The sequence below is a fragment of the Phalaenopsis equestris genome, unplaced genomic scaffold, assembly GCF_001263595.1.
Source record: "Phalaenopsis equestris unplaced genomic scaffold, ASM126359v1 Scaffold000174, whole genome shotgun sequence".
NCBI classification, from domain to species: Eukaryota; Viridiplantae; Streptophyta; class Magnoliopsida; order Asparagales; family Orchidaceae; genus Phalaenopsis; species Phalaenopsis equestris.
In genome coordinates this window covers 771530-792500 of record NW_018164616.1, presented here as the reverse complement: position 1 = coordinate 792500, position 20971 = coordinate 771530, and the positions used below count along the sequence as shown (strand labels likewise).

Here is a 20971-nt window from a genome sequence, read left to right as displayed (position 1 = left end):
TCACCCTCAAGTCTTGTGTTTATCCCTTGGGGTAGATACAGGATTTGAGGTTGAGTGCTCTTTCATTTAAACTATGGAAAATATGAGGTCAGTTTGATTTCATATTTTTCTAAAATTATATATATATACGTAAATTAAAAAGTCCTTCCGAAGCGGGCGACGGGATTTCGATTCCGGCGATCGACAGCTTCTTACGGGCGACCCCCAAACATTCAAAACTTTTTCCCCTTTTAAGCGCCGACAATGTGTAGCAATATTAGTGATAAATAAATATATTTTGACACTGAAGCAATAAGAATAACATGCTTATAAATAGTAGATACAATAGTTCTCATATGTTAACAAAATTGTTATGTATAAGTCATTTACGTATTATTTTTGGCATGTTTGAATCTTTTGTTGTTCGTGTTCGGCTCATGTTCGAATGTTTGGCTCATGTTCAAAATGACTCATTAACAACATGCTCGTATTCGATTTGATTTAAACTGGTTTGTTCGAATTAAACTCATGTTCGGCTCCTTTAACTATTTGACAAGCTGAACCTCACCTTTTATTATGTTTGAAATTAAAAAAATATTCTTTTAAATAATTATATTAAATAAGGTCACATATTTTACACAGTTACATAGATTTTCAAAGCTCCGTCTCTTTTAGAGAGCTTTTCCCATGTAAGAAGTTCCATACTCCCAATTTGGTACTAAGTTTGGGTCCTCTGTGGCAATCAAATAAGCCAAAACCTGTTTTCGTGGGCAGAATATTCCAAGGGGTATTTACATTGATACCACCCATTTTTTTTATTTAAATGTCTATCCCCGAAATGCAATTATAGGCGGGCAAGAAATTTCAAAGAGCTTTTACACACTTGTCCAGGGGCGGGTGGAATTTTCCAAGGGCAATTACATACATGCCACTCAATTCTGATGTATTTACATATCTAACACCTATATTTATACTTTTTAAAATTTTGTCACCCAAATAATTTAAAATTTTTTTTTACAGTATAAATAATTAATATTATAAATATATAAATAAATATTATTATTTTATTATTTAATTCTTTCGAGCCAAATATAGCTGAGCACGAACGATCAAACCTTTATTCTTATTTTACTCGCTTATAAATCAACCTCAAAATAATTATTTGTGCTTCGCTCGTTCTCTTAATAAATGAATTGAACGCGAGCTACTTAATGAGTCAAATATGAGCTATTCATGAAAAAAGAGCATTTTTGACAGCAATGATCGTCACCTATCCTATGACAGCCATAATAACCACTGTTAAAAATTTGATTCTAATTGGCTTGCTACAACCTTAAATTTTAAATGTCCAGAACTTAATCATTTCTTCATTCAAGGCTTATCTTGTTAGATTATTTTTATTATTTTTTTATTTTGTGTGTGTGTGTGTGTGTGTAGGTCATCAATATCGTTTTTTACTTTTCACAACACTTCTAATTTTTTGTCGATCATATTTATTTGTTATTGTTTTCTCATGCATTTATGTTTTTTTAACTTGAATGTACTTGTAAAAATCATTTTATTAATATGTACAAGAAATACAGTATGACATTTACTAATCAACAGTTTGGACTTAATATAATATTTCTGTGAGTTACTATGAATTGAAAGCATGGTAGTGTCCGTTTACCTAATTAAATCCGATTGACATTTATACTTATGCACAAATGATATATTTTTAAATGAAACAACACATGAAATGAATTTATTAATAGGCAATTACAAATAATTAATCCTACAGAGCAGTTTATTTCTTAACTTAACAATTGAGTATCCCACTTGAATTGACAGGTCAACCTCCCGTCGAATGTTTACCCTAGGTTTGCCTCTAGCTTGCCTTTTGTATAAGCCAACAAGGAATCACAATTTTCTATAATTTTTTATTAATTCATAAATTAAATCATAATTTAAGTTGAACTTTTTTCAGTAATTGCTTTTACCTCAATCTCTCTCCTAAATATTACTCCCCTTTTAATATGCGAAAATCAAAACGTACCTCCAATTTAAAGAATCTGCTAACTGAATTCATTGGAAGCTGAAGGAATCTGGCGATCTATTTAAAGTTTTGATAAAAATTCATTATTTAATTATTTACATTTACTTTTATACACTTACCCAATCCAAAGCCTTCCTAATATCAGTTTTTCTCCAAATGCCTCCACGAAAATTGTAATTTAGGCAAATCCTGAATTGGAAAAGGGATTTATTAATTTAAATGAAGTTTAAATGCAAGTATATATTTACATAATTGCAAATAAATATATGTATATTCATTTTACCTCCAAGCTCCCAAAGTACTTCTTAATTACTCCAGTTTCTTCCTCCTTTTTTTTCCACAGCCAAAACATACTCACTGCCATGATTTGACCCAGCTGAAAATCAAAGTAGATGGGAAGTAATGGTAGGGATTTCTTAGATTTAATGATATTAAATACAAATTTATATGTGCATAAACATTTTTCTTGTTTACCTTATATAAAAAATTCTACTTCCCTCACTAATGGCTGCGGTTTTCCGCTTCCAAATATCCTAGCAAGAGCTTCCTGTTTCCTGCTCTGCCTTGCACTAGTCTCAGGTCGGGGAATAGCCTGTGACGCAAGAGGGAAAACTGAAGGTGCTGTGTGGTTTTATATGTATACATATACTAATTTTATTGTAGAATTAATCATAGCCATTAAAAAAAACCAACCCTTTGTATGGCTTCTTAAGTGGATTTGCTACAGGTTAATTTATCAACAGTATTATTATGATGAATTTAATTCATAATGCAAATGATTTTATAGAAGTTATGATAATAACATTTATATACTTACTTGTATATATGTATATAAAATTAATCAGGGTAAAATGTAGAATCTAATAATAAGAATTTTGATGACTTTCGAGGAATGCGAAAATGGTTACCGTTTTTGTAAAAAAATTGGGTACTACATGTTGAACTGTAGTTCCAGTTGGTGATGTCAATCTACTCAAGGTGATTTATTTTTTTTCCTTTATATGATTGTTTGAGTAAAATTTAGAAGGATATAAATATTAATTAATTTTCTGTAAAATAACTTTCTTGAGCCTGCCTTTTTAAATGGAATGGATAGCAAATTTTTTTGAAAGAGAGATTTTATATTCTTACTACTGAAAATGTCTAATTTGTAATCTTAGAGGAAGCAAAATGGGAAGTTATCTTCCTTATCCATTTTAGTGTTTTAATTATTGATATGTTTACTCTTAAACTAGTCTGTTACTCTGTTCTGCATTTCAAGATCAATTTTAGAATATCAGGTTGTGTTTTGGGATTCTGCCGGACCAACAAAATGTGTTAAATTGTTTTTAATAAATTAAACGGCATACTAATATGCTGTTATCTTAGAAAGATTATCATTTTCTATTATTTACATTAGGCACTTTTTTAGGACTATGATATGCTTATCTTGTCTTTCTATTTTAAGGATTTTGAAGTACGAGAGCTTGCCATATCCATAGCTGGTAGGTTATCTGAAAAGAATCCTGCTTATGTACATCCAGCACTTCGCCGACATCTCATGCAACTGTTGACTTACCTAGGTCACAGGTTTGAAATGATCAACAGTATTAGTAACATTAATATCGTAATTAATACATTTATTTTATTTTATTGTCAATTTTTTGTTTTTATTTGAAATATACCTTTTTTCTAATTCTGTTCCTGCTTCTACTCTTGTTTATAGCACTGATAGCAAATGCCGAGAAGAAAGCGCCAAGCTATTGGGTTGCTTGATCCGACATTCTGAAAGATTTATTATTCCATATATTGCTCCCATTCATAAGGTTTGTGGGTCTTATTATTATTTCAATATTGCATTGTTTTTTTCTGCATAGTTTTATGAAAATTTAATGAGCAGATTATGTCATTTGGGTGTTTAAAGAGTTTTAATTTAGATGTGTTCTCTATTTCATTTCAGGCACTTGTGGCTCGTCTACGTGAGGGCTCTGGAATCAATGCGAATAATTCTATTGTTACTGGTGTCCTTGCAACTGTTGGTGAGCTTGCCAAAGTGGTATGTTAAACCTTGTTCCTTATTACATCATATAATCCTTCTAATTATTGATTATTTTGAAATGATTCTTTTCCTTATCACCTTCATTTACTTTAAATTAATTTCGTTAATTTAGTACAGAATTGCCATTTCTATTTTCATACACATTCGATAAATGCATTTTATTTGCATTAGTTTGTGACATTGTGATTTTTTTGTGCCGCTCTTGTATCCTTTGGAATATTTAAAATGCTGCTCTTCTAGAGGATTCCTGTTGCTTTGTTGCATCAAATCTCTTTAGCATTATATATTGGTTTTTTCTTCTTGTTTAAAATGACAATTCTTCAATTTTGGAGCTTAGGCTTGCAATGTATATGCAGAAAAGGTTGATCGACTTTTGTTTGTGGATGGTATCTTGTCATTTCCTTGTAATGAAGCAGAACATGTATATTGAACTTCCCATAGGGTATCCATCTAAGACCTGATTTTGGAGCATGACATGAAAGCAGGTTGTCAATGCTTAGAGCACAGTTGTCACTTCTTTTGGGTGAGGTACAAATGAAATACACTTTTCAATTAAATGAAGCACACATATCAAGAAGATCATTATTCTTTATTACAATATTCATTAACTTATATACAAATCGTAATAATGAAACGATCTTTGAAATTTTTAGTAAAATATTATAAACGTAAAAAAATTTAACATTAAGTGTAAAAAATTTTCGAGTCGTGCATTTCTCCCTATTTCTTATGTTATTGGCTAACTATTGTTGGCGGTGACAAAAGATGGCGAAGTCATCTTATTTTGGCAAGATTCCAATTCCCGTTTCATGATGGCTAGCTTATATTTTATTTTTGAAGCTATAATCGGACCATTTCCATTTGTTTATTTGCAATTCCATCTATTGGTTGTAGTACTTTGAAAAAAAAAATTGTTGCAACATTTTCTTTGTTCATAAAATCTTGAGTATCATTTTCATATGCACAAATATGTAATCAAGGTTTTTATGCTGGAGTTGTGGTGGTTTTTTGAAAATGCAACAGTTTCTTTTTTTTTCATGCATTTATGTATTTTTTACCCTTGATTTTAGATCATTGCTTGTTTTTACTAGAAAAAAAAATTTATTTTGTCCTGGTTTGTTGGCCTAGGGTGGCTTTGCGATGAGGAAGTACTTATGTGAGCTAATGCCTTTAATAGTTGAAGCTCTGTTGGATGGTGCTTCGTTTAATAAAAGGGAAGTAGCTCTGATTACGCTTGGTCAAGTTGTGCAAAGCACAGGGTATGAATTTACCATTTATGCTTTCTCCATTTATATACATTGTTATTACTTTTATTAGTTTTGATTTTTCTGTTGTTCTTAAACGTATGGTTTTTAGTGTTTCATTCGTAGACTCCTATTTAAATGAGAAGGTTAATAGAGTTTTGACATATATTTTCTAGTTCCCATTAATTGTGTTAGTAAAATTTTAAAAAAGAAGGCTTATCTTTTTTATGTATTATTCATTTCTTAATTATCTCGATTCAACTTGGGAGCTTAGAATAACAAGGCAGGAATGAACGTTCGGACGTAGGAAGAACTATCTAAATATTTTGTTTTCTTGAACCAAAGCATCTAAAAGGTAAGAAGGTCATTATATTTCACAAAACTTTAATTTGAACAATTTATTCAAATTTAATTTTTTATATTTGGAATTAAAATCTAAAATATTTTACTTTGTCGAGCTTCTCGATTTTTGTACACATATTCTCTAGAATTCTTCTGCTTTAAATCAAAATTTCATAAAAAATATTAATAACTGGAGGTATGATAAACTATTCAGTGGGTAAAAAATTTTTAAATTATAATAATTCACATTTTTAAAATATTTTAAAAAATAGTAAACAATAAAAAGAGAGTAAAATTAAAAAGACATTAAAATTTATTTTGTTATTAGTTTTTGTTTATTTCTAATACAATATCTGCCAAAACTTATTTTTCAACAAAAAATGTGTAACCATTTCCTTAACCAAAAAGGTTTGTAACCAATTTCATTTTTATTCTTTTTAATTTTCATTTTACGTGCATGAATACATTGCATTCCTAGGCAGTACAATCCCAGGATACCTGTATATTAATGCATTTATCATATTATATTTTTCCTTTTATTTAATGTTTGAAAAATATGAAATTTCAATTTTTAAAAGAAAGTGCTGAAAACAATAAATACTCGCATTTAATTTCATATATAAAATGAACTATTATAAAATAAAAACATATTTTCCCACTTACTCGGTGCAATCTGTTGTCCTTTCCTTGGGTCTATTCTTTTGGTGTACCTATAATTAATTATTAGACTTAATTAGCCTTTATAAGTTAAGTCCGTCTTTCTCATGAATTATAATCTAAAAACTTAGATATCTTCGATTGCGTTTGATATATTTAAGTCATTATTTATTGCTTCATATAAGTACTTTACTAATAATTCATTCTTAATATTAAACTATTTCATTAGCTTATTTTAATTTATAAAATAGCATATTATAATGCATCTAAATACATTTTAGCAAGGTTTTTGTAAATTTTTTTTTGATATTTTGAGTTAGGAACATGTTCATTATACTTTTAAACTTAGAGTTCTTGCTTTGTAATTTAACACAAATTTAACAAAGAAAATAATAATTAACTTTGAAATTCGGGCTCAATACCTGCAATTTCCCTGCCACAGCAAGGACCCTTTATACTTATTCAGTCACTTTGTGAAAACCCTAAAATATGATTTTAACAAAATTTTTAAGTCATTGTAAATTATTTGGATTTTTGAAATTTCTTCAAAAATTCATAGAAATCTAAAATTCGGTTTAGAACTGACCTAAAGTTGTAAAGTTTCACTTTCTATTTTTGTAACCGACTTAGAATGCTCACGTGAGCTTCTTAGACATGAAAGTGTTCATGCATTGCTTGATTTCCGATCCTCTCAACCAGAGCCTTAAGCGCTCTGTTGAGCGTCACCTGCACGTAAGAAAAGCACCTAAAAGGTGCTGCTTGCTTCCAAAGCTCACAGACGTTTGACAGAGCATCTTTGCATGCAGAAAATTTCATCTGTGCGCCGCTCAAGCCTCTCCCGAGCTTTTCTCAATTTTAAAAAGCTCCACATGCTTGCGTGATTGCGGGAAATGCTGATCTATTGATTAAAGACGTGTGAGGGCTCGCCTACGCTGCTCGGCCGCTTGACTCTTTTCTCCCTTCTCGTACTGTCTTGCCTGCGATATCGCTCGCAAGACTACATCAAATAATGGCCTTGTTGGCTTCATTCTTACTTTCTTTTCCTCTCTCCCGCTGTCTGTCGCTATTTGTTTCTTGCTTGCTTCTATTGTGGGCTCAGATCGAACAGACGAGAGAATAAATCCCTCATATTAGCTTCCTCACCGCGGTGAGAGTAATGATTGAACAATACCTGCGAAGCTGGTGTCAAGAGCAGAGGAAGTTTTTTATATATAATTAAGCTTTTTAGAATTTTAAAAATTTATTATTACAATTTATCCTCTTCAAAATTTGTTCTCGAAATTCTAAGTACAATAACATAATTTATACCTTAACTGTATAATTGAGGATATCTTTATTTCATTTTTGATTTCTTCTCTCAAGTGATATGTCTTTCTGTTCCATGCTTTCACAATACAATGAAAAAATTATTCTCTCGATTTCTGATCTACTTCACATCATAATTTATAATTCTTACGGATTTTTTCAACAAATGTTAGATCAAGTTGGATATCTATAAGGTTTGGAGCAAGTTTATTAGCACATTCAACAAAGTATTTTTCTTATTAAGAAGATATGAAATACGTACATATGTTCATGTAAGACAAGTTTTTAAGCCACTTCCCCAATTTTCTTGATGATCTCTTACAAAACATGCGTGGGTTCAAATTCCTCGATTTTTAAGATCGTATAACTCCTTTCATGCGATCGACTGTTAAAAATTAAATTGTGCTACTGCAAATTTTAGCGATCGGTATTTAGCATCATAATATTTTCTCTTCCTTTCTTAAATAGCTCTCAGACTATCACGAATCAACTCAAGCTTCTCTTTAGTTTTATTACAAACTCAACACCAATTACATTCTTTTCACTTGTTTCTGCCCAACAAAGAGATGTTCTGTATTTAATTGCATACATGGCTTTATATGGAGCCATATCAATTTTGTTATGTAAGCTATCATTTTCGAAAAACTCTATTAGAAGCATGTGCAATTTTCACTTTTTACCGAAATCAAGCACATAAAGTGTAAGCAAATCTTCTGATATTAAATTATGTTCCCAATGTCTCTTGAATTTTTCTCCACAATTTTGTTGTGAATGTAGTGTCTTGATCTGATACAATTGATTTTTGGGGCCTCTTGTAGTCGCACAATTTCATCTATAAAAATTTTTGCCAGCTTATCTATAGAGTCATTTGTCTAATAGGTAAGAAATGTGTGCAGACTTGCTGAGACGATTAATAATTACATCACGACCTTGCTTGATTTTGGTAGTCCATTCATAAAATCCATAGCTACGTCCTCCCATTTCCACTCAGGCGTAGGCAACAGGTGTAATAACTCATAAGGCTTCTTATGTCTTAGCTTAAACCATCCGACAAGTAGGACTTCTTGTGATTATTTATGCTACACCGCACTTCAGTCGTAATCACCAAAATAGTAATTTTAAGCGTTTGATACATTTTATTGCTTTCTGGAAGTATTGTATATCCCGAATCATATGTTTCATGCTAAACTTTCTTCTCAATAACTTTCTTCATTATTCTCATACTTCCTCAATTGACTTGCATTCATCTGATCTAGTATTTTCTGAAACTCAACATTCTGTGATAATACGTCTGTATTCCTTACTTTAAAATTGATTGAATGGGCATTTGATTCAATAGTACAAAATCTTCATCATTGGATATCACCATCGATAACTACAAACGTTCCATATATTTAATTAGTTTTTATTATGTAATTACCTAGTTAGCATTGTTACCTTCCTTCCCGCTTAATGCATCTGCAACTATATTTACGTTGTCTGGATGATGGTGTTATATCAAATTCATTATCTTTAACAAACTTAAATCATCACCTTTGTTTTAAATTCAACTTCTTTTGCTTGAAAATATATTTCCAGATTTGGTGATCTGTGAAACGTCTTCCGCAAATATGTTTCACGAAAGGGGAACAAACCAATCACGAAACGCCTTCACGATACCTTTCTAATGAATGAGGTTGCTAGGTCGTCCTTAAAACCTTTCCAGCTGTTGTCCTTACCACCATATATCTGCTTCTCTCTCAAAAGTTAAAGTGGTCGATGCATCTCTTCTCTCATGTGGGCAGAATCTTTTCTATCCTCAATAGATAATTCTCAACCTCTACTGTCCTTCTTACTCCTAAAAGAGTAGATGTCTCGTATCCTGAAACAATTTCAGATATTTATCCGTTGATACTATCCCACAACCGCTGATTTGTTTGGGAATTTTGAATTAATTGTGTCACTACAACCATTATCCGAGTAAATATTCCATAGGAGCACTAACGACACTAGATGTTGGATCAATAAGTGCTGGTGGAGCCAGTTGTTGTTGTTCAACAGCTCTCATCTCCCTAATGCACGTTTATCTCCTCCTAATTTATATCTATTTCCTTGAGATATCAAAATTTTACAATTATTATAATGAATATTATAATTCCAATTTCACATTCCCAATGTCAATCGATATTTTTCTTAATGGCTCTTTTAATATGATCATCTTCCTATTAGCTCGATACTTGCACTCTGATACCACTCTTGTCATTACTTTGCTCGCGAGCTTCGTCATGTCGTATTTCAACTTAAGCCGCATAATCTCTGTTGTGTTCTTCTCCGTTGATAGGTCTCTTTGTTGTAGATGGTGGAGCCTCAAGAAAAGATCCTGATGGTACTGTGGGGGTAGATATTATATCTGCAACTCATTCATTTTCTTTGAGGTAGTAATTTTGCTCCGTCCTTGTCTTTTTCTCTCCCTCTTCTGGTTCTCCTACCATAACGAAACACTCTTCTTTAGCTTGATAGCAACATTCTTCATTTTCCAGTTATCTGACATCTCCTTGTATTCAAAAACCCACTTTCACTCTTGAGTCTCTGTATCCTCTAAATGACAATTTATCTCGACCTCCTTTGTTATTGAATCCCAAAGCGACGTGACCTGTTTTTTTCTCCACCTGAATCATCCTTATGGAAGGGATTTATGTGTTCCTCTCTCCTTGTTCTCCATGTGCCCTTTCTTCAAGTCATCAAGCCGTTTTAGTACTTGGTGGAGTTTCCATTGTATCTCTTCTATGATAGGCGATCAGGTCTCTGATACTTATTTCTTTGGTGCTGTAGTTAGGGTTTTGGCCGGTGGAAGAATGTGTTTGGGTTATGTAGGCTGAGAAAAAAAATTTTGGGTGGTCGTTTTGGAAAATAAGCAAAGAGAAGGATTTTTTTGTGTGGAGGATTGAGGTAACCCTGGGATAGGACCAATGTTAGGCTAGTTCCGATACGAAATGACAGAAGAGTTAATCCAAACAACGATGGGGAATGCAAATTTTATTGTTGAACTCTAATAAAGATTACAATCAAAGCACTCAAAAGTAGGAAATGATAAAAGAAAGCACAAACTCGAACTAGGGCTTAGCTTGAGGGTGGTGATGAATGGGAAAAAATTGGTATGGAGCGCTGGATGGACAAAAGTATGCATGAGGGGGGTTGGTTCGATGGGTGGAGATAAGGTCATGATAGTGGCTGCGATAATAATTGCGACAGGGCAGTAGAGGTTTGGAAAGGGCGGCAACAAAGTGGCAGCCAGTTGGATGGGTTGGCAACAATGTATGAGTCGGTCAGAAGAAACGACAACAAGGTGGTAAGCGGCTGCAAGAAAACTACAGAGAGAATGTTTTCTGGTGGTTGTAACAAATATGGTTGCAGCTGCAACAAATACGACTGCAGCTGCAACAAATACGACTGCAGCAGAAGCATAGGAAAGGTTGCGGAGAATGGGAGAGTCGAGGATATTTACCATCTCAGAACAAAGTACAATTGGAGCACTTCTTACCATTGGATACAACTTTAGAAGAGAAAACTTGGAGAGGCTGATGATTGTCCTTAACAAACTCATGAAATAAACTTACCTTAAAACATTGGGAAGACAACTTATAGTCATAGGGTAACTAGAAGTGGTATGATAGGACCAATCAACTCCACAGCCACCAAAATCCATGGACAAATTTGGTCCATGCACAGATTGGTTTCTCGCTTCCGTTGCTAGAATGGGTGACGTCATGTGTCACTCAGGCTTTTGAGGATGGATACAATCATTGAGGAGTAATCGACACCTATTCAAAGTCAAGTTATAGTTACACTACTTGAAACAAAAGAGGCTGCAGCACTCCCGAGGTAAAAATAATCAAATATTTAATCTACAAGCTTCAAAATCAAAATCAAAACTATACGACAGGTTCTAACAATCAAATTTATACTAAAAGTAGATAAAAGCTCTAATTCTATTTCAAATTTAAAAGATAATAGGTCCGTAGGGCTAATTGGTTATACCTTGGGAAGGAAACAACCGCTCTAGGAGGGATTGTTCCCCTCCTTTTGAGCCCAACTGGGGCAAACTTGTAAGACGCCCTGCCCCAATAGTTATTATTGCTGACTTTTCTCCCTTTTTTTCATATTTCTTTGTGTTGTTAACATTGAATTTTCAAATTTTACTGACTTCTTCAATTGTCTTCAGCTATTTTTTCTGGTGGTTGCAGCAAATACGGCTGCAACTTCATCAAATACGACTGTAGCGGAAGCAGAGGAAGGGATGCAGTAATCAGAGCACCTCTCGCCATTGAATACAACTTTAGAAGGGAAGACATAGAGAGGCTGATGAATGTCCTTAACAAACTCATGAAAAAAACTAACCCTAAAACATTAAGAAAACAAGCATATAGCAATCGGATAACTTGGAGTGGCCCAATAGGACCAATCGACTCCACAACAACCAAAATACCTGGTCTACTTCGGTCCAGGCACGAATCGGGTTCCCGCTTTCGTTGTTGGAACTTCCGCGTGGGAGATGTGCCGTGTCACGTGGGCTTTGGAGGATGGATACAAGCATTTAGGACTAACCACCACCTACTTAAAATCAAGATATAGGTACACCATTTGAAACAAAAGAGGCTGCAACACTCCCATAGGAAAATTAATAGGATATTTAATCTCCAAACTTCAAAATCAAAATCAATAGTGTTAGACAGGTTCTAACATATTAAATTTACACTAAAAGCAGATAAAAAATTATATCTCAATTTTAAAAGATAATAGGTCCGTAGGGCTGGTTGGCTACCCCTTGGGCAGGAAACACTTGCCCGCTCCAGGAGAGGCTGGTTCCCTCCTTTCAGGCCCACATGGGGTACACTCGTAAAACTCCCTGCCCCAGTAATTATTGTTGCATTTTCTTATTTTTAGTCACATTTCTATCTCTGTTTTGTGAACTCTGAATTTTCAGATTTGACTGACTTCTTCAACTGTCTTCAGTTATGTTATTTCTCCGTACATTGAATACCCACAATTGCTTGGTTTGCTCTTAAAATTGCTAAATGGTGAATCAGCTTGGTCAACTAGACGAGAAGTGTTGAAGGTATCATAATGCCTATTGGATTTGTAATGAAACATCCGTGATGCTTTATCAGGGCCATTCACATACATACCGCCCAGTTCCTGTGTATTTACATATCTAACACCTAAACGTGACTATTTACATCTATACTACGTAAAATATCACTTTTTTAACTTATTACAAAAATAAAATACCCCTTTTCATGCATAGGTAAGTTGTCATGCATGTAAAAGTTGAAGTTTAGGTGTTAGTTATGTAAATACATAGGAATTGAGTGGTATGTATGCAAATCTTCCATTTCATTAACATATATCTTTCTTCTTTCAGGTTCTGGGCATAATGGGATCTTTGGATCCTCATGTGCACAAGCGCAATCAGCAGACATTGCCTGGTTCACATGGAGAAATTAACCGTCCAGCAAGTGAACCAGGTCAACATATTGTTTCTATGGAAGAATTACCCAAAGATATTTGGCCCTTTTTTGTAACATCTGAGGATTACTATTCCACAGTAAGCTCATACCTTCATTTTCTTTGAGTATTAGTTTGTGTTGTTGCCGCCTAACAATTGTCTGTTATATTAGGTAGCTATAAGTTCTCTTATGCGAATTCTTCGAGATCCCTCACTTTCAAGTTATCATCAAAAGGTGGTTGGATCTCTTATGTTCATATTTAAGGTATGCTTTCAATCAGAGTGTTTTGCCCTCTTCTTCATTTCTTTTAGTGTTTTTGGTTCGCTTAGCCTTTTGGTATCAATCCTGTTAATTAGTTTTTATTTCTGTTTTTGCAATTAGTCGATGGGCTTGGGATGTGTTCCATACTTACCCAAGGTGAGATTGTATTTTGGTTTTGCAGCATTTTCTTCTAAATATAAATGATTCTTTCCTTTAATGTTTGTCAATTATAAGCTGTGGTTGGATTGAGTTTTTCTCTTTCTAATTTATGACATATTTTATCAATGGTTGTTTTATGGTATTACGTGCTTTCTCATCACCCTAATCCTTCATAGCATCCTAAAAATAAATCTCTGTAGCACCCAATAAAAGTTTCTAATTTTAAAAGTGTTTGTGTGCAATTTGAGATTTGGTGGCTAGTTTTGAATTTTTATTTATTTATTTATTTGTTGATATAGGTTCTGCCTGATCTTTTTCATGCTGTACGGACTTGTGAAGATGGATTAAAGGAATTCATTACTTGGAAGCTGGGAACGTTAGTCTCAATTGTCCGCCAGGTGCAATTAGAATTTACTTGAGCTCCTGTTTTTGATGAAACTGTTTACTTTTTGTTTCATCTGTTATAATATTTATGACAACTGATGTCCTTTGTTGCAGCATATACGGAAATATTTACCCGAATTGCTTAATCTTATAAGTGAGTTGTGGTCTTCGTTCAGTTTACCTACAACAAGTCGACCACTGCATGGGTCGCCGGTACGACCTTTTATCTTTTGGGCTTTGGTCTCTTTCGTAATGTCTTGAAATTGGTGGAGGTATAACCACGTTGTGAAAATCCCAATGTCATTTATTGATTTGTGGGACTGCTTTTGGTTTGTTTCTGCAAAGTTGCTAAAATATGCTCCAAATTAATTTTACATTATATCTCTATGTGGTGCAACCTTCTAAAAGTGCCTCATGTTTTGTCTAAATGAGAGTTAATGTAAATATACATTTATCTCTATATATTTTCTTTTTCAATCCTAACATATGTTGTGACCTTATTTTGAAAATAACTATTTTCTGATCCATTTAATGTATCTGATGTTATGTTCTATTATTTTACTTCTTTTTTTTTATGTTTTAAATAATGAATCAATTTGAACGGATCTTTTTCTTCTACTTATTAAAAAAAATCTTAAATAGATATCATTTGACATAATGAGCTGATTTCAATTATTATAATTTTGAAAATAATCATTAAATATTGTAAAGTTAATTTACTTAAAATTATATAAAAACAATGTAATCATTTAAGAAAATTTCAAAGTGAGACTTGATTGAAAAGTACGTAAAAATTGCATCAATTTAGCCTATAACAAAACTTTGCTGGCTCATGATCAATTTCAATGAGTTTAAGCTGGTCTTAAGCCAAGGTATGGTATCGAGGTTTAATCTTTGACAACATATACAAAAGTATCATAAAAATGAATAAAAGAATAAAATATATATTTTTAAATTTATATAACATTTAAAATTTTATTTTTAAATTATATTAATCTTATGTATTCCAAGTTAATACTTGTTATAAAAAACACTGCCATGTTATATTTTGATTATAGGGTTGGTATTTGTGCCCCTCCTTCTATTTTGCATGATATGCGTTTAATAATGTTGAGCAACTCGTTTTTCATGTACAGATTGTACATATTCTACATCTGGTGGAACAACTTTGTCTTGCTTTGCAAGATGAATTCAGAACTTATTTGACGTCCATCCTCCCAAACTGTATACAAGTTCTGGTTGATGCTGAAAGGTGCAATGACTTTAGCTATGTTCCTTATATTTTGCACACCTTTGAAGTCTTTGGTGGTCAGTACAATTCCTCTCTTTGGTCATCTTTGTTTAGTTATCAATAATGGACCTCACATGAATTTTCTTTGTTTTTAAATTTATTTTGCCATAGGAACACTGGATGAGCACATGCATTTAGTTTTCCCGGCTCTTATTCGTTTATTTAAAGTTGAGGCTTCAGTAGATATGAGACGCCATGCAATTAAGACTTTAACCAAACTCATACCTCGAGTGCATGTAAGCTTATTTGAGGGCAAGGGCAACTATACAATATTACACATCACCTTCTCAATCAAATTATGATTTGATGGAGCCAGGCTTCGACTGTTCTTATTTTTTGTTGTTTAATTAATATTCCAGCTTTTTTATTATTTCTCAGGTCAGTGGTCATGTATCAGCGCTTGTGCATCATCTTAAGCTCGTTTTGGATGGGTAAGATTTTCACACTACTATTTTTAATGATGAAATTTTTGAAGCAGACACCACTCTGATTTGTTCATTATCAGTAGTATTTTCCTGTATAACTGTTTTGGATTGGGTTTATTCTACCTTTTCTTGGTAAGTGCTAGCCGAAATTTTAAATTTTGTTACAAATTATTTTGAAAAGCTTCAGTTCATGTTCTAATGCTACCTTAGATCTCCCATTTTTTCTTCATAACCGAAATTAATTTATCTATACATTTTATGAGTGTAGTTTAGATCATATATGACAATTTTCATGTTATTTTTAATGATTGGCAGTTCAAATATGTGTGTGCGCATGCGCACGCTTGTGTATAGATACATACATACATACATGTATAAATATCTATATTTTTCTTTGCTTGCAATTAACTATGAACAACTTTTTACCATTCAAGTTTGGATCCATTCAAGATATTCAGCCTTTTTGCAGTTTTATAAACTCTTCATTTATTCTTCATGTATCCTTTCGAACATACTACTTTCTCCTCTCATATTTAATTACCTGGTCTTGACTCTCAAAATTTATTTTCTCATCTATATCTATATTCATTTTTATAATGAATCTAATACATAACCTCTAAGACTATGGTATGTATCACTTCATCTTTTGATAAATATTGATTTTTATCTGCTAATGTCTTGCTCACTAATAATTTTGCCCTATTTTAAAATTCGAAGCCTTCAATTTTTTAGATATCTAATCAGTTGCCTTAATGGATTCGAGGGGTATTAGTTTAAATAGGCGGGTCAGGTTCAAGTCTGAGTCAAAGTTAGCACACCAAATTTACTTATTCTTAGTACTGACCCAAAGTAGACTTACCCAGACTCATTTATTATTTGCATCAACATTACCTATTTGACCCAAATAACCCAAAGTAGACTTACCCAAACTCATTTATTATATGCATCAACATTGCCTATTTGACCCAAATATGACAAGTGTAATCCAGTTAACCTTAATCTAATGCATCTAGTTAAATGGTAATCGAGTCAATTTTAAGTCATTTGGGTCGACTTTTATAATTCTGTTAACTTAAATCCAGTTTTTTAGAGTCAGATTCTGATTATTTATTGGCGCCTCTAGTGAATACAATATGTAGATCATACTAACATAACTCATATTGACTTTATTAATGTTGTTTTTGAGGAATTCAATAACCAATGCAAAATTATGTGGTCTAAATGTTGGGTTTTGCTATAATTCTATTATAATTGATTATTCTTTAGTCACTTCTCAGCTAATTGTGATTCTAGTTAGTACTACATCATAAATATCTAAAATAATTTTAACGTAATTATGACTCACTACTCTTAATGGTACATTAATCGCACAAATTGAGTTTTGGTGGTATTCATTAAGGGCTTTCTCAAGTGCAATAATTTCTATAATGATCAACTTTAATACAAAAATTCTTTCGTGATAGTTCTTCTTCGCATAAATTTAAATTAAATAATTTTTAAAGTAACGTAATTTCTTTGAATCTTATTCCATTAATGTCTTTTTTCTATTGCTTCATTTTATGATTAATAGTTTTGATTCGTCTATAATTAGTGCAATGTTAAATGCCCCTTTATTTATAAATATTTTAACTGAAACGCTTTTGTTGATTTTTAGAATTCAGCAGAATATTTTTATTGATACAAATGAAAGTATAAATAACCCTTACATTAGCTCTAGAATAGGAAAAACAATAAAAAAGAAAGAAGAAGAAATGAAAAATATAACACCTAATATTTCCAACTAATCACTTTATATTAATTATTTGAAGATAAATGAAACCGCATAAAATAGGAAAGCTGAAATAGGAAAGAAAAAAAATCTAATCCAAGAAAAAAACCTAAAATAAGAAAGGACATAAAGTTATATTAAGAAATAGATCTAATCCTCATAACATCTAACAGAAATGAATTATTTCCTAATATAATTTATAACTCTCCCTCTCAAGTTAAGCTATGATTGAAAATTATGTTCAACTTGGATTTGAGAACATAAAAAAATGGGCGAGAAAAATCTTATGATGTAGAACTTAAAGTCATCTTTTCCAATTGTGGTTTTCTTTGATTGTAGTTCCTGCAGTGTCTGCTGATTGGTGGAAGACTCCTACAAGTAATGTCGCAGGGGAGTTTGTTGGGAATTAGACAACCCGCAGGAAAAACTGACTTCTAGTTGATTGTAGTTGTCTTTGATTGCAGTTACTGCAATGTCTATAGGTAGACAGATGACTCCTACAGGTAATGCTGTATGAGAGATTGCAGGGAAGTGGACAACCTATAGGAAAAACTGATTTCTGGTTGAGTGCAGTTGTATTTGACTGTAGTTCTTACAGTGTCTGAAGGTAGACATCCTTCTGAAAATGCTGTAGAGTATGACATGCATTAAAAAGAAAATGCTCCGGAGGTAGGCTTGCTGTAGAAAAAAGCTCTGGGAGAGGGTCTGTTGCAGGAAGAATTTTGGCGGAGGATCTGGTTCAGGAAAAGCTCTAGAGGAGGGCCTGCTTTATAAAAAGCTCCGGAGGACGGTTTGATGCAGGAAAAGACTTCCGGAGGCGGGTCTGTTGTAGGAAAAACTTCCGAAGGAGTGTCTGCTATTGGAAAAAAGTTATGGAGGGTCTGCTATTGGAAAAAAGTTATGAAGGGTCTGCTATTGAAAAAAAGTTATGGAGGACGGCATATATAGAGTTTTCAGCAGTAGGGATGAGATTGACGGAGAAGGGCATGAGGCCGGTTGCTGGGATTCCATTCCAGGATACATTCAGTCTCGCCTCTGTAATAAACTTGCTTAAGTCGTTTTGAAAGCAAATCAGAGAACTCTTTTGTAACGTGCTTCCATTCGCTTCCACAATCCATGTATGTGAGATGACGGAGGACGCCACAAAGGTGGCTGTTAGAATTTGCGGCTGACAAGGATTTGCGGTCTACAGAAAGATGTCTAGAAGGCCTACAAGGAAGTTTTCCAGCCAGAAGAAATGATTTCCTGTTGTTAGGGATCTTTTGGGAAGAGGTCTAGCTGTCTGAAATATATAAGGGAAAATTTGCATAGGTAAATCCGATGATAGGAAAAAATTGCAGCAAGGAGGTCTGGGGGCTGGAAAGGCTGCAAGGGAGAGAATTAGTCACAGGAGTAGGTCAGACAGTTCTGATTGGAGGCCCGTCTGACAGCAGGTAGGACTGTAGGAAGTTCCGGCGGCGACAAAGGCTGCAGGAAGGAATTCTGCCGGCGGAAAAGGCTCTGGAACTTTTTTTATTATCTATTGGCATCTCTGTAGCTCTGCGTATGATCTGTCTAAGCATTTTCAGATGCTACTTCTAATTTGTCTAGTGCTATGAGAGGGTGTAGAAACAATCCAATCTCAAGAAGCTTCAAAGGGTCCTCAAGGGTGTAGAACCTATAATCTTGATTTTGACCCAAATCATGAACCTCCATGACGATTTGTTGCCAATATTCATTATGAGTTGTGCCCAATCAGACTTCAGTAACATCAGGTAAAGTATTATCTCTTTTAACAAGTATTTAATCCACAGAAGGACTGATTATGTTGAAAGCTGGTTGATCTAGCTTCATAGGGTCCTCAAGTATGACACCAATAGGGTAAATAACTTGATGATGAAAAATGTGCAGCTTGAGACCAGATAGATTAAGCTATACCGGTACAGTAGGAGATTCATGATTAAGGTCAAAATCAGGAGACCACTTGAGTAGCTTCATTGGTTTACCGACAATGTTAAGATATTTTTTAGAGAAAATATGAGTGTAGTCCTCAGGAACGATTAATTGAATCAATACGTGTCTCCCATCTATGAGCCATACTTTACACTTTTCTGCTAATTTGAGATCATCAAAATTTTCCTGATAACATCCATAGATGGGTGTTCCCACTGAAATTTTCCAATAAGAACAAACTTGAATTTGTTAGTCAGGGATGAAATTTCTAATTTAGAGAAAAAAATTGTTACTTTCCCACTTTTTCTGCTTACATTCTCAATAAAGGGGCAATCACCTGTACCATCACGATGCTTCTTATAACTTGAGAGGAAGACAACCGTGGTCTCCTCCTGAGGATCACTCATCACGTGGGCAAATGAGCTTTTGTCAGGTTCAATCGAAGAAGAATGAAGCTCCATCACAGCAAAGAGAAGTCCTGCTAAGTCGGGCAGCAGACAAAAATGACGAGTCAAAGAGGTCGTGGCGAAACCGCAGTTGTCGAAGCCACGGAACAAGACGCAGCTCGACGAGGTCCACGAGATTGCAGACAATGACGAGCCGCGGAACAGTTGCAGCTCGACGAGATCCACGCAGAAGCTGGATGGCGCAAAGGAGATGACGAAACCTCAAAAGCTGGAAGTCCCTTCGTCGTTGGGCAGAAAGAAACGATAACGCGTAGGAGTCGACGATCGTAGAAGAGATCGACGAACTCAGAATTCATCGTCGAGTACGAGAACTTCGTCTTCGAGCACGACGGGAAAGTCGAAGGATCAAATCATGGTTTCTCCATCAGATGGAACCTTAGCAGAGCAGCTCACCACCGACGCCATTTTGATATATATAAATCCAAAAGAGAATCCAGAAAAACACTTGCATACAACGTAAAAGACTGATGATAATTTTAATCATACAATATTAGGTCTGGCCAAAATCATTTGTCGTGTTGACCGCATATAGACAAAATATTAATCCTCTTTTTACACCAAAGAAAATATTATGTGTCGTGACGCCTGCATGTCCCAACGACAATACAGATGTCCATCATGTGATACACGGGAGCATGGCCGCATTCGCACCATCGTCCAAATGTGCAGTCGGATTGATAATAATATGAATCTCAGCTTAAATCGGTGTCACAACAACTTATCAGCAGCTCAGAATCCTTTCTTTGAGCGAAAGGAATATAACTTAAATTGTACCATATTAAAGCACAAATCTCAATAACCATTACAATTTGTGTTAAGACCTTGTTGTGTATCCATAGCGCACAGACAAGCACAAGAATAACAGAGATAATATAAACAAAAGTTGCATAGATGCGGACTGGATCAAGCATCTTTCTCGTTTGTTGAACTAGACCTATAAGGAAGGCTGTGCTTCCTATTGCTAGTAGGTTCCCAAAACTGAACATAATTGCAAACTTTATGGTTCTGACAGAAACAATAAGTGACTGAAGAGGAGAAAGTGAGCAGGAACCATCTGATCCGATAAAAAAATCGTCTTCTTGATCCTCTTCCCAGCTTAGAAGAGATTGTTCGGTGGCGAGATCGAGCTGCTCCGCTAGGGTTTCGCCCAATGGCACTTCCCTGGCTTGATCGTGCTCGAAGACGACCTGCGTTTCGT

At 34.0% G+C, this 20971-nt stretch overlaps 1 protein-coding gene across 1 annotated transcript in view; it reads left to right on the top strand.

Annotated features, from left to right (window-relative positions):
- Window positions 1-20971, top strand: part of LOC110022180 (serine/threonine-protein kinase TOR) — a 100041-nt gene that overhangs the window by 28261 nt on the left and 50809 nt on the right. Inside the window, exons 11-23 of the mRNA XM_020720997.1 lie at window positions 3462-3583; window positions 3720-3819; window positions 3954-4049; window positions 5181-5311; window positions 12593-12695; window positions 13002-13184; window positions 13258-13350; window positions 13468-13503; window positions 13806-13904; window positions 14005-14103; window positions 15027-15198; window positions 15293-15417; window positions 15560-15612. Coding sequence (XP_020576656.1) covers window positions 3462-3583; window positions 3720-3819; window positions 3954-4049; window positions 5181-5311; window positions 12593-12695; window positions 13002-13184; window positions 13258-13350; window positions 13468-13503; window positions 13806-13904; window positions 14005-14103; window positions 15027-15198; window positions 15293-15417; window positions 15560-15612 — 1412 coding nt within the window. The remainder of the gene's footprint in view (window positions 1-3461; window positions 3584-3719; window positions 3820-3953; window positions 4050-5180; window positions 5312-12592; window positions 12696-13001; window positions 13185-13257; window positions 13351-13467; window positions 13504-13805; window positions 13905-14004; window positions 14104-15026; window positions 15199-15292; window positions 15418-15559; window positions 15613-20971) is intronic.